The sequence below is a fragment of the Anomaloglossus baeobatrachus genome, chromosome 11, assembly GCF_048569485.1.
Source record: "Anomaloglossus baeobatrachus isolate aAnoBae1 chromosome 11, aAnoBae1.hap1, whole genome shotgun sequence".
Lineage (NCBI taxonomy): Eukaryota > Metazoa > Chordata > Amphibia > Anura > Aromobatidae > Anomaloglossus > Anomaloglossus baeobatrachus.
In genome coordinates this window covers 142693202-142706629 of record NC_134363.1, presented here as the reverse complement: position 1 = coordinate 142706629, position 13428 = coordinate 142693202, and the positions used below count along the sequence as shown (strand labels likewise).

The window sequence follows — 13428 nt, the reverse complement described above, 5'->3', positions numbered from 1 at the left end:
GCCTCCTTCCTAAGGGGGCGGGTCGTACGGCGTCACAGCGACGTCACACGGCAGGCGGCCAATAGCAGCAGAGGGGCGGAGATGAGCAGGATGTAAACATTCCGCCCACCTCCGTCCTTCTCATTGCAGCCGGGACGCAGGTAGGAGATGTTCCTCGCTCCTGCGGCTTCATACACAGCGATGTGTGGTGCCACGGGAACGAGTAACAACATCGTATCTGTCGCTGCAGCGGCATTATGGAAATGTCGGACCCTGCAATGATGATACGATAACAAAGCTTTTGCGCTCGTTTATCGTATCATAAAAGATTTACACACTACGATATTGACTGTGACGCCGGATGTGCGTCACTTTCGATTTGACCCCATCGACATCGCACGTGTGATATCGTAGTGTGCAAGCCCGCCTTAGCGTGGGCTCTGGCTGGGTGTGACTGCTTGGGTGGGTGGGGGATTGCAGCCATCAAAAGACTCCAGTCAAATGGCATCCAGCCTTTTCCAACAAATTTGAACTTAAAAAAGAAATCACATTTTGGGGAATCAAACATTTGGGAGATATTTGTAGCAAATTTATTTGTTCTGAATTGATTCTCTCATCTCTAATTGCCACTTTTCCTAAAATGGCCACCAAAATAAATAAAAAAAAGTGGCAAACACTATCTGGCAGACTCCAACAATCACTACAACGTAAGATGTGACTCTCTGCTGAGAGCGTTGTCCCTCTAACGCCAGTTGAGACTGTAACGGTCCCAGAGCTACATCCAGATAGGAAATGTCGCGGGCGGCGGGGCGCTGCACTCGCCTACGCTCGGGTCCGGCGCGGCTGCTGCTGCTGCTCGGTGGCTCGAGCGGTGGGCCGGATCCGGGGACTCGAGCGGCGCTCCTCGCCCGTGAGTGAAAGGGGTGATTTGGTTTGGGGATTGAGTCCGTGACGCCACCCACGGGTTGTGGTGAAGGTGGGCACCACCGCTGCTGATGACGGGGATCCCGGGAGCGATGGCACGGAGCAGCTGGGATGTTGTTTTCCCCCTCCATGGGTAGGTGTTGGTGGTCCCGGGGCCCGGTGAGGTGAGGGGAGGCAGGGCAGGTGAGGTGCAGGGTCGCAGGGGCTGTACTCACTCAGCCACAAAGATATGCAAAGTCTCTGGTAAACCAAACGGCTGGATGGACGGGTCCCGCAGCCGGCTGCTGTGGCTTCTCCCGGACAGTTGGCGGTGGCTGCCTTTCCCTGCACCTATGTGTGTGTTCGGCTCCGATGGCTTCCCACCGGTAACCCGCTCCCCAGCGTATATGTGCCGGAGGAGCCCTTTTGCCCGCAGGCTCTGGCCCTTGGAATTCTAGCTGTTGGCGGTAGCTGTATTTCCTTTGTACTGGTCGGACGGTTGCCTTCTATCGGGTCTTGGCTGCTAGGAAACCCCTGGGGTTCCGGTCACTGACGGATTTGACCTTTAACGGCGGCTCCAAGCCTGGTCGGGGTCCGCAGGCCCTGCCTCTTTGTGCTGGCTTCACTTCGCTCCCCGGTTTGGTACCAGTGGGCCACCGCCCAACCCCGGTCCTACGGTTCTGCGTTGATTCGCCTCTCTTGCAGGCGGCCACCACCGTCTGCCAACCTTGCTGTCAGTGCCTGGGCCACACACCCAGACACAGCCAGTGCATGTCTTGACACTTCCACTGTCTAAACTCAACTTCAACTACTCAACTACTGGTTTTCCCGCCTCCAGGACTGTGAACTCCTCAGTGGGTGGGGCCAACCGCCTGGCTCCACCCCACCTGGTGTGGACATCAGCCACTGGAGGGAGGCAACAAGGGTTTGTGTTTGGCTGTTGTGTCTGTCTCGGGGTGGGGGTGTGCGTGTTGTAATACCTGTGATGACCTGGCTAGTCCAGGGCCCCACAAAAACCAACTGTCCATGAGAAGAGCTGGAGCTTGTCTTTCTCTCTCCATCTGTACAGTGTATGTTACGTGTCAGGTTAAGAGGGTGGAGAGAAATTGTGGAAATTACTAATCTTCGTTCCTCCCGTTGCAGGTGACCCAGTTGATCATAGGATTAAATCACATATTCTTCGGCATCATCTTCATTGTCGTAGCTGAAAAGGCTCACTTAATTTTTGTAAACACCATAGCTTACATTGGTGTCCTTTTTTGGTCTGGAATTATGGTAAGCAAAACAGTAAAACAAAAATTTCTACTCAAAATGATGGACACCAGTCTGACAACTGATTGAAACCATTTTTAAGTCAACGTTACATGGATGTATTAAAAGGGTCCACGCATCCTTTCCCCCAGGCGTTAAACCTACGCGTTTCAGCTTACTCATGGTATACAAAAATGTACTAAGGCCATGTAATCCGAAACGCGTAGATTTAAACCCTGTGTGGAAGGGATCAGTGAACCTTTTTTGATACATCCATGTAACGTTTTTATCCATTGTGAATAAATGTCATGTTTTACCATATTGTTGGATTGGGTCTTTCCGTCTGTATCGCTGGACTCAAAACTTTTTTTAAAGTGAACCTGTGCCGCCCCTTCAGCAGTCTAACTGCTCGGATCCGGGGTCGCTGTGCCTCGAGGGTCTCCGGACCCGGGGTCCTGCAGCCACGTACTTACAGGGGATAAGAGTTCATGATGCCACCTGTGGTTCACGGTAAGAGGAGTACCGCAGCTGCCGATGGGAGAACCCGGGGGAGATGCAGCGGGGCAGCCAGATGACGTTCCCTCCACGGGTAGGGGAGGCACTGGGACTCTGGATGCTGGAGATGTAGGGAGCGTAGTGCAGGCTGGACACAGGGGAGGGCAGTGTACTCACTCAGGCTGTGTTGGTAGTGATGCAGCTGTTAAGCAGACTCTGACACAGAAGTAAACCAAGTCTCTGGGTATCGCTGCCACTTGAGGGGAGCACGTCTGGGATCCGTCCCCTTTGGTATTGCTGGATAGTCCGGACCTTCTTCCATGCACTGTGTTTTAGAGGTTCTGATTGACCCTCGGCCTGAAGCTGTCAGGGTCCCACTCCCTATTGTGAAATAGGGGAGCTGTGCTCTCAATGGCTGACACTTGGGATTTCAGTGGGCCGCATAAGATGGAGAGCCCTATCCCCCTCGTTGTGTTGATGCCTTCGATCTCTGAGCTCTTGGAGAAAGTTCATGAAGATACTATCCTCAACAGGTTAATTATCAGGTTGTGTGAAGCTACTCCCTGATCTAAGGTCCAGACCCCGCCATGCTCAGTCCCGGTTTGGTTACTAGGTACTCCGGTGCCGACCGTTCTCCAAAACTAAGCCTGGCGCCTTTCTCCAGTACCCTGCGACCGGGTGTCCGACTCCTCCGGTTCCAGACCACCGTCTACGACCTAGCCAAGGTCACTTCAGGGAGCTACAACTCCCAGCTCGTCACTCTTTGGGAGCTACTACTCAACTCCTAGAGCTCACTACTCAGCTCCTCTCACTTCGCTCCCTGGAGCTAACTGACTTGCTCCCTCCCACCAGTCTGCCTGACCCCTAGGTGGGCGGCCCTATTCCAGCTTAGCAACCCACTGGTGTGCCTGACAGGGTGTGGTTTGAGGCGTACCTAGGATTTGGATGCTGATGGAAGCAACAACAAAGGTTGGGATCCCAGAACCATGGGGGGTTGAGTCCTGCACCATAAGGGAAAGGAGTGCAGTACCCTGTGACGCCCTGAATAGGCCAGGGGCGTTACAAACCTGTCACCAATTTTTTAGTATATGAGCAAATCCCACTACCTTCCTTAGCACCTATGCTGCATTCTAAAAAGTGGTATATTATGCCCTGACTCCCACTGCATATCCCCCAAAAAACCTTTTGAATAGCTCTTGCACTGTATGTGTCGCGGGCGGCGGGGCGCTGCGCTCGCTAACGCTCGGGTCCGGCGCTGCGGCTGCTGCTGCTGTTGCTCGGTGGCTCGATCGGTGTGCCGGATCCGGGGACTCGAGCGGCGCTCCTCGCCTGTGAGTGAAAGGGTAATTGGTTTGTTTGGAGATTTAGTCCGTGACACCACCCACGAGTTGTGGTGAAGATGGGCACCACCGCTGCTGGTGACGGGGATCCCGGGAGCGATGGTAGGGAGCAGCTGGGATGTCGTTTTCCCCCTCCGTGGGTAGGGGTTGGTGGTCCATGGGCCCGGTGGTGTGACGGGGAGGCAGGGTTGGTGAGATGCAGGGTTGCAGGGACAGCGCGGCACGGTACCGGATGGCACAGTCGTACTCACTCAGCAACAGATGCACAAAGTCTCCGGTAAACCAAACGGCTGGATGGACGGGTCCCGCAGCCGGCTGCTGTGGCTCTCCCCGGACAGTTGATGGTGGCTGTCTTTCCCTGCACCTTTGTGGATGTTCAGCTCCAATGGCTTCCCACCGGTAACCCGCTGCCCGGCGTATAGCTGCCGCCGGAGGAGCCCGTTTTGCCCACAGGCGCTGGCCCTCGGATTTCTAGCTTCTGGCGGTAGCTGTATATCCTGTTTTGGTTCGGACGGTTGCCTTCTAACGGGTCTTGACTGCTAGGAAACCCCTGGGGTTCCGGTCACTAACGGATTTGACCTTTGTCGGTGGCTCCAAGCCTGGTCGGGGTCCGCAGGCCCTGCCTGTGTGTGCTGGCTTCACTTCGCTTCCCGGTTCGGTACCGGCGGGCCACCGCCCGACCCCGGGCCTACGGTTCCGCGTTGATTCGCCCCTCCTGCAGACGGCCACCACCGTATGCCAACCTTGCTGTCAGTGCCTGGGCTCCAACCCAGACACACACAGTTCAGCTCCTCCACTTCTACTTCCTCACTCTTTTTCACTTCCTAAACTCTAACTGATCATTTTTCCTGCCTCCAGGCCTGTGAACTCCTCAGTGGGCCAACCGCCTGGCTCCACCGCACCTGGTGTGGACATCAGCCCCTGGAGGGAGGCAACAAGGGTTTGTAGTTTAGCTGGTGTACCTGTCTCGGGGTGGGGGTGTGTGTGGTGTAATGTCTGTGACGACCTGGCTAGTCCAGGGCGCCACATTTGCAAATGCAACCGGTCCGGTCCGATAGGTGTCTTTGCTATGGCTCCTGTCCCTTCTCCCCGCTGATAATTGCTGTCCTCCAGATATGATTAATATGGATGACGCGTCCTGAGTCAACTACATAGAGAGCTCGTTTTTCGCAGGCACACATTGCTTTGCTGTGGGCAGCGTTTGAAACCTAACTGCGCATGCGTTGGCAGTAACACGCAGCAGTGCCAAGCAAAGTGAACTTGCGTAAACTGCAATCTCCCTGCGCAGGTGCGAGATCTTGTCCAGAAATGTGGATGACACATCAGGAGGATGGCAATTACCAGTGAGGAGGACGGACAGGAGCCGCAGCAATGACACCCATTCGACCGGACCGGTTACATTTGTATATAGCGCGGAAGCAATTCAAAAGGTTTTTTTGACAAACTGCATTAATCTGTCTCTTCACAGCAACATGGGGCGTAGAACACCCACATTGCCCAATATATTTATTAAACTATTTAAAAAAGTCTAAAAACCCAGAAAAATGTTTGACAAATGTTTTCTACAAGAATTGTATGTTTTCTTTTTTCTTTTCTAGTATGTAATTTCAGGATCTTTAACAATTGCTACTTCCTACAAACCATCTTTCAAAATGGTAAGATATAAAACAATATCACTGTTATTGAATTATTTTGTAAATTGAGATAAAAAAAGAAAAGCAATTCTGGTCTTGTTTTTCTTTTTTTTTTACAGCATTCACATGTGTGATAAATAATTATTTATTTTATCATACGGGTTTTTAAGAATACAGCAATAATAAAAACAGTGGGGAAAAAAGTATTTAGTCAGCCACCAATTGTGAATGTTCTCCCCCTTAAAAAGATGAGAGGCCTGTAATTAGCATCATAGGTGACCACAACTGTCATGCACAGGGGAAAGGAGTGGAAGTTACACCCCTCCTTTCCACCCGACCGACAGAGCATGTGACTCGCTCTCTAGCACCCCTCTTATAGTCAGGCCAATTATGGAATTGCCCAACAATAAGCAAGGAGGCCGCTATTCTACTATGCCGATGATTGAAGGGTTCCCGGTGACAGTAAGGTATATATTCCCCCTACTCCTGCGGCGGAATATATCTAATCCGCCTCTGATCTCACGGGTCGCCCCACAATGATCCTTGGCATAAAGTCGCTGCCACCAATCGATTACGATAACTATTACGCCGAGCACACAGACGTGGAATTCAGGATCGAGATAACAGAACAGCCCAAGATTAAATTATATATTTTAATCGCTCTAAGGGCACACTAGAAACTACAATATATACAATATGGAATTTACAGAATATATACAGTGGTGGCCAAAAGTATTGGAACCCCTGCAATTCTGTCAGATAATACTCAGTTTCTTCTTGAAAATGATTGCAATCACAAATTCTTTGTTATTATTATCTTCATTTATTTTGCTTGCAAGGAAAAAACACAAAAGAGAATGAAACAAAAATCAAATCATTGATCATTTCACACAAAACTCCAAAAATGGGCCAGACAAAAGTATTGGCACCCATAGCCTAATACTTGGTTGCATAACCTTTAGCCAAAATAACTGCGAACAACCGCTTCCGGTAACCATCAATGAGTTTCTTACAATGCTCTGCAGGAATTTTAGACCATTCTTCTTTGGCAAACTGCTCCAGGTCCCTGAGATGTGAAGGGTGCCTTCTCCAAACTGCCATTTTGAGATCTCTCCACAGGTGTTCTATGGGAGTCAGGTCTGGACTCATTGCTGGCCACTTTAGTAGTCTCCAGTGCTTTCTCTCAAACCATTTTCTAGTGCTTTTTGAAGTGTGTTTTGGGTCATTGTCCTGCTGGAAGACCCATGACCTCTGAGGAAGACCCAGCTTTCTCACACTGGGCTCTACATTATGCTGAAAAATTTGTTGGTAGTCTTCAGACTTCATACTGCCATGCATATGGTCAAGCAGTCCAGTGCCAGAGGCAGCAAAGCAACCCCCAAAACATCAGGGAACCTCCGCCATGTTTGACTGTAGGGACCATGTTCTTTTCTTTGAATGCCTTTTTTTTTCCTGTAAACTTTATGTTGATGGCTTTTCCCAAAAAGCTCTACTTTTGTCTCATCTGACCAGAGAACATTCTTCCAAAACATTTTAGGCTTTCTCAGGTAAGTTTTGGCAAACTCCAGCCTGGCTTTTTTATGTCTCGGGGTAAGAAGTGGGGTCTTCCTGGGTATCCTACCATAGGAGTCCCTTTTCATTCAGATGCCGACGGATAGTACGGGTTGACACTGTTGTACCCTCGGACTGCAGGGCAGCTTGAACTTGCATGGATGTTAGTCGAGGTTCTTTATCCACCATCCGCACAATCTTGTGTTGAAATCTCTCGTCAATTTTTTGTTTCCTTCCACATCTAGGGAGGTTAGCCACAGTGACATGGGTTTTAAACTTCTTGATGACACTGCGCACCGTAGACACAGGAATTTTCAGGTCTTTGGAGCTGGACTTGTAGCCTTGAGATTGCTCATGCTTCCTCACAATTTGGATTCTCAAGTCCTCAGACAGTTCTTTGGTCTTCTTTCTTTTCTCCATGCTCAATGTGGTGCACACAAGGACACAGGACAGAGGTTGAGTCAACTTTATTCCATGTCAACTGGCTGCAAGTGTGATTTAGTTATTGCCAACACCTGTTAGGTGCCACAGGTAAGTTACAGGTGCTGTTAATTACACAAATTACAGAAGCATCACATGATTTTTCAAACAGTGCCAATACTTTTGTCCACCCCCTTTTTTATGTTTGGTGTGGAATTATATCCAATTTGGCTTTATGACAATTTTTTTTTTTTTCATTGACGACAAATTAAATGAAGATAATAATACCAAAGAATTTGTGATTGCAATCATTTTCAAGAAGAAACTGAGTATTATCTGACAGAATTGCAGGGGTGCCAATACTTTTGGCCAGCACTGTATGTCAGAATTCATTTACAGGTAAGTTATGGATTACAAGCAGGTATATAGATGTATCAATTACCTTATTCCCTAGTGGACACAGGGGGGTGCTGTGTGGCCACACGGTTCCTGGATCTAACCCCACGTGCACCACACGAGACCACCCGAAGAAGAACACCCAAAAAATGTCCATACTGTGTTTATCAAACTGGCTACTAGAGTTGAGCGCGGTTCGCGGTTCGAGGTTCTCCTAGTTCGATCTAGAACAGGCCCCAAAATCACTCGAACCTAGAACTGAACTCAAGCTTTTTGCAAAAGCTCGATAGTTCTAGAAACGTTCAAGAACGGTTCTAGCAGCAAAAAAACAGCTAATTCCTAGCTGGCTTTCCGCTGTAATAGTGTAAGTCACTCTGTGACTCACACTATTATGACATTTCAGTGTATAGTGTGCGGGAACAGCGCATTCAGATCACTGCTGTTTGTATAATGGCGATCGCCATTTTTTTTTTTTTTTCCTTGTCTTCCTTCCCTAAGCGCGCGCGTCTTGTGGGGCGGGCCAGCATGTCAGCCAATCCCAGACACACACACAGCTAAGTGGACTTTTAGCCAGAGAAGCAACGGCATGTGTGATAGGATGTCCATGTCACATGTCCCTGTATTATAAAAACGAGTATCTGCCCGTCCGGACGCCATTATCTCTTCTGCGTCCTTGGTGTCAGACATCACTGGCGCAGCTCCGTCCTGAGTCCTATCGCTGATACAGCTGTATGCGCTCCATACACAGCGCTGGACAGCATAGGGATAGCACTTTCTATCAGTCCTTTTAAGGGCTCGTACCAGCAGCGTCAGAGCCATAGGTGACAGGTCCTGAAAACAGAGACAGCGTTTGTGTAGCCAAGGTCAGGGATTTCGTCGCTGCATTTCCCCATTAGGAGGGAATAGAAAGGCAGGCTTCCATTCCTCTACCCAGAGCCCCACAATCCTGGCACTGTACCCTCCTGTCCTCTGCACACTCCAACTCATTATAACTAAGCCATTATACTAGCAAACACTCAGTGTACCTAGTGGCATCCTAAACGTGGCTATTGGACTTTTGTCTAGTCACACTAGTGGAAAGACATTTGCAGCACGTCTGCCTGCATTGCACACTCCAACTCATTATAACTAAGCCATTATACTAGCAAACACTCAGTGTACCTAGTGGCATCCTAAACGTGGCTATTGGACTTTTGTCTAGTCACACTAGTGCAAAGATATTTGCAGCACGTCTGCCTGCATTGCACACTCCAACTCATTGTTACTAAGCCATTATACTAGCAAACACTGAGTGAACTTAGTGTCATCCTAAACGTGGCTATTGGACTTCTGTATAGTCCCACTAGTGCACAGATATTTGCAGCACCTCTGCCTGCATTGCACACTCAAACTCATTGTTACTAAGCCATTATACTAGCAAACACTCAGTGTACCTAGTGGCATACAAGAAGTGGCTGTTGTACTCCATTAGTGCCCCACTGGTGCCAAGCTATTTCTAGCACCTCTGCATGACACCCTCCTGCTCTGTTTTTAATGAGCTATAATGATAGCAAAAAATACTGCCATTTAGTGGCATCATAGAACTGGCTGTTGTATTCCATTAGTGCCCCACTGGTGCCAAGCTATTTCTAGCACCTCTGCATGACACCCTCCTGCTCTTTTTTTAATAAGCTATAATGATAGCAAAAAATACTGCCATTTAGTGGCATCATAGAACTGGCTGTTGTATTCCATTAGTGCCCCACTGGTGCCAAGCTATTTCTAGCACCTGTGCATGACACCCTCCTGCTCTGTTTTTAATAAGCTATAATGATAGCAAAAAATACTGCCATTTAGTGGCATCATAGAACTGGCTGTTGTATTCCATTAGTGCCCCACTGGTGCCAAGCTATTTCTAGCACCTGTGCATGACATCCTCTTGCTCTGTTTTTAATAAGCTATAATGATAGCAAAAAATACTGCCATTTAGTGGCATCATAGAACTGGCTGTTGTATTCCATTAGTGCCCCACTGGTGCCAAGCTATTTCTAGCACCTCTGCATGACACCCTCCTGCTCTGTTTTTAATAAGCTATAATGATAGCAAAAAATACTGCCATTTAGTGGCATCATAGAACTGGCTGTTGTATTCCATTAGTGCCCCACTGGTGCCAAGCTATTTCTAGCACCTCTACATGACACCCTCCTGCTCTGTTTTTAATAAGCTATAATGATAGCAAAAAATACTGCCATTTAGTGGCATCATAGAACTGGCTGTTGTATTCCATTAGTGCCCCACTGGTGCCAAGCTATTTCTAGCACCTCTACCTGACACCCTCCTGCTCTGTTTTTAATAAGCTATAATGATAGCAAAAAATACTGCCATTTAGTGGCATCATAGAACTGGCTGTTGTATTCCATTAGTGCCCCACTGGTGCCAAGCTATTTCTAGCACCTGTGCATGACACCCTCCTGCTCTGTTTTTAATAAGCTATAATGATAGCAAAAAATACTGCCATTTAGTGGCATCATAGAACTGGCTGTTGTATTCCATTAGTGCCCCACTGGTGCCAAGCTATTTCTAGCACCTGTGCATGACACACTCCTGCTCTGTTTTTAATAAGCTATAATGATAGAAAAAAATACTGCCATTTAGTGGCATCATAGAACTGGCTGTTGTATTCCATTAGTACCCCACTGGTGCCAAGCTATTTCTAGCACCTGTGTATGACACCCTCCTGCTCTGTTTTTAATAAGCTATAATGATAGCAAAAAATACTGCCATTTAGTGGCATCATAGAACTGGCTGTTGTATTCCATTAGTGCCCCACTGGTGCCAAGCTATTTCTAGCACCTCTACATGACACCCTCCTGCTCTGTTTTTAATAAGCTATAATGATAGCAAAAAATACTGCCATTTAGTGGCATCATAGAACTGGCTGTTGTATTCCATTAGTGCCCCACTGGTGCCAAGCTATTTCTAGCACCTGTGCATGACACCCTCCTGCTCTGTTTTTAATAAGCTATAATGATAGCAAAAAATACTGCCATTTAGTGGCATCATAGAACTGGCTGTTGTATTCCATTAGTGCCCCACTGGTGCCAAGCTATTTCTAGCACCTGTGCATGACACCCTCCTGCTCTGTTTTTAATAAGCTATAATGATAGAAAAAAATACTGCCATTTAGTGGCATCATAGAACTGGCTGTTGTATTCCATTAGTACCCCACTGGTGCCAAGCTATTTCTAGCACCTGTGCATGACACCCTCCTGCTCTGTTTTTAATAAGCTATAATGATAGCAAAAAATACTGCCATTTAGTGGCATCATAGAACTGGCTGTTGTATTCCATTAGTGCCCCACTGGTGCCAAGCTATTTCTAGCACCTCTACATGACACCCTCCTGCTCTGTTTTTAATAAGCTATAATGATAGCAAAAAATACTGCCATTTAGTGGCATCATAGAACTGGCTGTTGTATTCCATTAGTGCCCCACTGGTGCCAAGCTATTTCTAGCACCTCTACATGACACCCTCCTGCTCTGTTTTTAATAAGCTATAATGATAGCAAAAAATACTGCCATTTAGTGGCATCATAGAACTGGCTGTTGTATTCCATTAGTGCCCCACTGGTGCCAAGCTATTTCTAGCACCTCTACATGACACCCTCATGCACAGTTTGCTACGCTAATGTTATAGCAAACTCAGGGAATTCATTGCTGCATTTGATAATTCGGAGGGATAGAAAGTGAGGCTTTAGCTTTTCCTTCTGTTCATAGACAGCATCTCCAAGTTCACACCCGAAGAGCAATTTCTCCTCCACGTCTAAGTGTGGAGAGGCAGCTAGTGCGCATGCGTGTGCCGATTTTCCCCAGCTGCAGCCTAACTACAGTGTTTCGCCTAGTGAGTATGCTCAGCCTGACTGTGCCATTCCTGACGCTAAGTCTTCATTTCGGGATACAGCGCATGCTCCCACACTAAGTGTCAAAAGCCTCTTTGCACAGGTACTTGCATTCCGTGCCGGGTCTAAGTCCTGTTTTGTGCCTAGACACCATGCTAAAGCTGATAGTCTTTTTTCAGTGACTGTATTTCATGCTACTGAGCATGCTCAGGCACTTACTGCATCAGAGACTAGGTCCGGTAATGAACTCTTTGGCCCTGCCCCTGATGTGGGGGTCCCATATAGACCACAGGGCATCAGGTGTCCTCCCAAATGGCTTGCAGAGGCCCACTCCTATGACTTGTCACCGCATTATTGATGGTCAGACGATGACTGGTGAGGTGTTTGGGTCATGGCAGCCATGAGGTCATCATTGAAGTTGCGGTTCCAAATAGGACGCTAGTTATGCCACTCATGACGTGTCACTCTACTTTTGTCTCCAGGAGGTGCATTGTGGTTCACCCTGGTTTGGGGCGGACCCAGGTTATAAAAGGGGCTGGAGCCAACAAGGAGGTGCGCAGTCTTCTATTATGCTCCGAAAGAGCACACCTCCATGTGTTGAACCCATTGCGGCTTTAGGCCAGAGGTAGGCAGGGATAGGGTGTTGATGCAGGCCACCACCACAGTTGGTAACGCAGAACGGTTAAGACCAGCTCCTGTCCTACCAGTCCTGCTTGTGCAGCCCAGTGGCATAAACAGGCCTGCTGCTGCTGATGCGCCTGCTGTTCACAGGTGTGGCCCCAATGCACACGGTCAGCGTACTCAATGGCCCCTGTGTTGTTAACAGGGAGTTCCTGGGCTGGGTGGGCATGTGGACCCTGTGACGCTAACAGGGCTCCCAGTCTCCAGATACGAATGGCGTCTAACTCGGTTCAGGCTACTATTAGTTTCATAGCCACACAGCTCTGTATCCTCCACCTAACCTTCCAGTTGCCAACCTCTCCTTTTCCAACTGGGAGCACGGTGGACACTGACTGCTGATGGGGATATATACCTTTCTCTTTCTTTTCTTATTAATTTTCGTTATATAGCGGTAACATAGTATATACCACCTTATCCAAATCTGCCAGTCCCACTGTAACAGATGGTGTTTCTTCAGCAAATGTTACTGTTGCTTAACCACCAAATCCACGGACCAAAACTTTTTTCCCCTTTCCAACACACCTGTTCCCCTTTCCACCAGCATCTGTCCTTTTTCAACTCATTTTGGTATATGACCAAAAGTGCAACTCTGCAGGGACACCGTACTCAATGCCATCTCAGCACAGCAGCCACCCCTCGGTCCCTCAGATGTGGACAAGTAAAAGACCATTTCCTCCTATCCATGACAAAGCGTTGAGATTCACTCTCTGCAGCACTGGTGTTTAATGGAAAAGCAGATCTAAGATTGCGTACCACATTCTGCAGATATTCCTGTATACGTGCGTCCCTTTCTATGGCAGGAATAATTTCGCCAAATTTTGTCTTGTACCGGGGATCTAACAGTGTGGCAACCCAGTATTCAGGATTACTTTGAATTCGTACAATCCGAGGGTCATGTTG

General features: G+C 48.2%; 1 protein-coding gene across 2 annotated transcripts in view; it reads left to right on the top strand.

Moving 5' to 3' along the window:
* Positions 1–13428, top strand: part of LOC142255698 (membrane-spanning 4-domains subfamily A member 4A-like) — a 46374-nt gene that overhangs the window by 13732 nt on the left and 19214 nt on the right. For both annotated transcript variants that reach the window (XM_075327146.1, XM_075327147.1), the window contains exons 3-4: positions 2026–2157; positions 5567–5623. In XM_075327146.1, coding sequence (XP_075183261.1) covers positions 2026–2157; positions 5567–5623 — 189 coding nt within the window. The remainder of the gene's footprint in view (positions 1–2025; positions 2158–5566; positions 5624–13428) is intronic.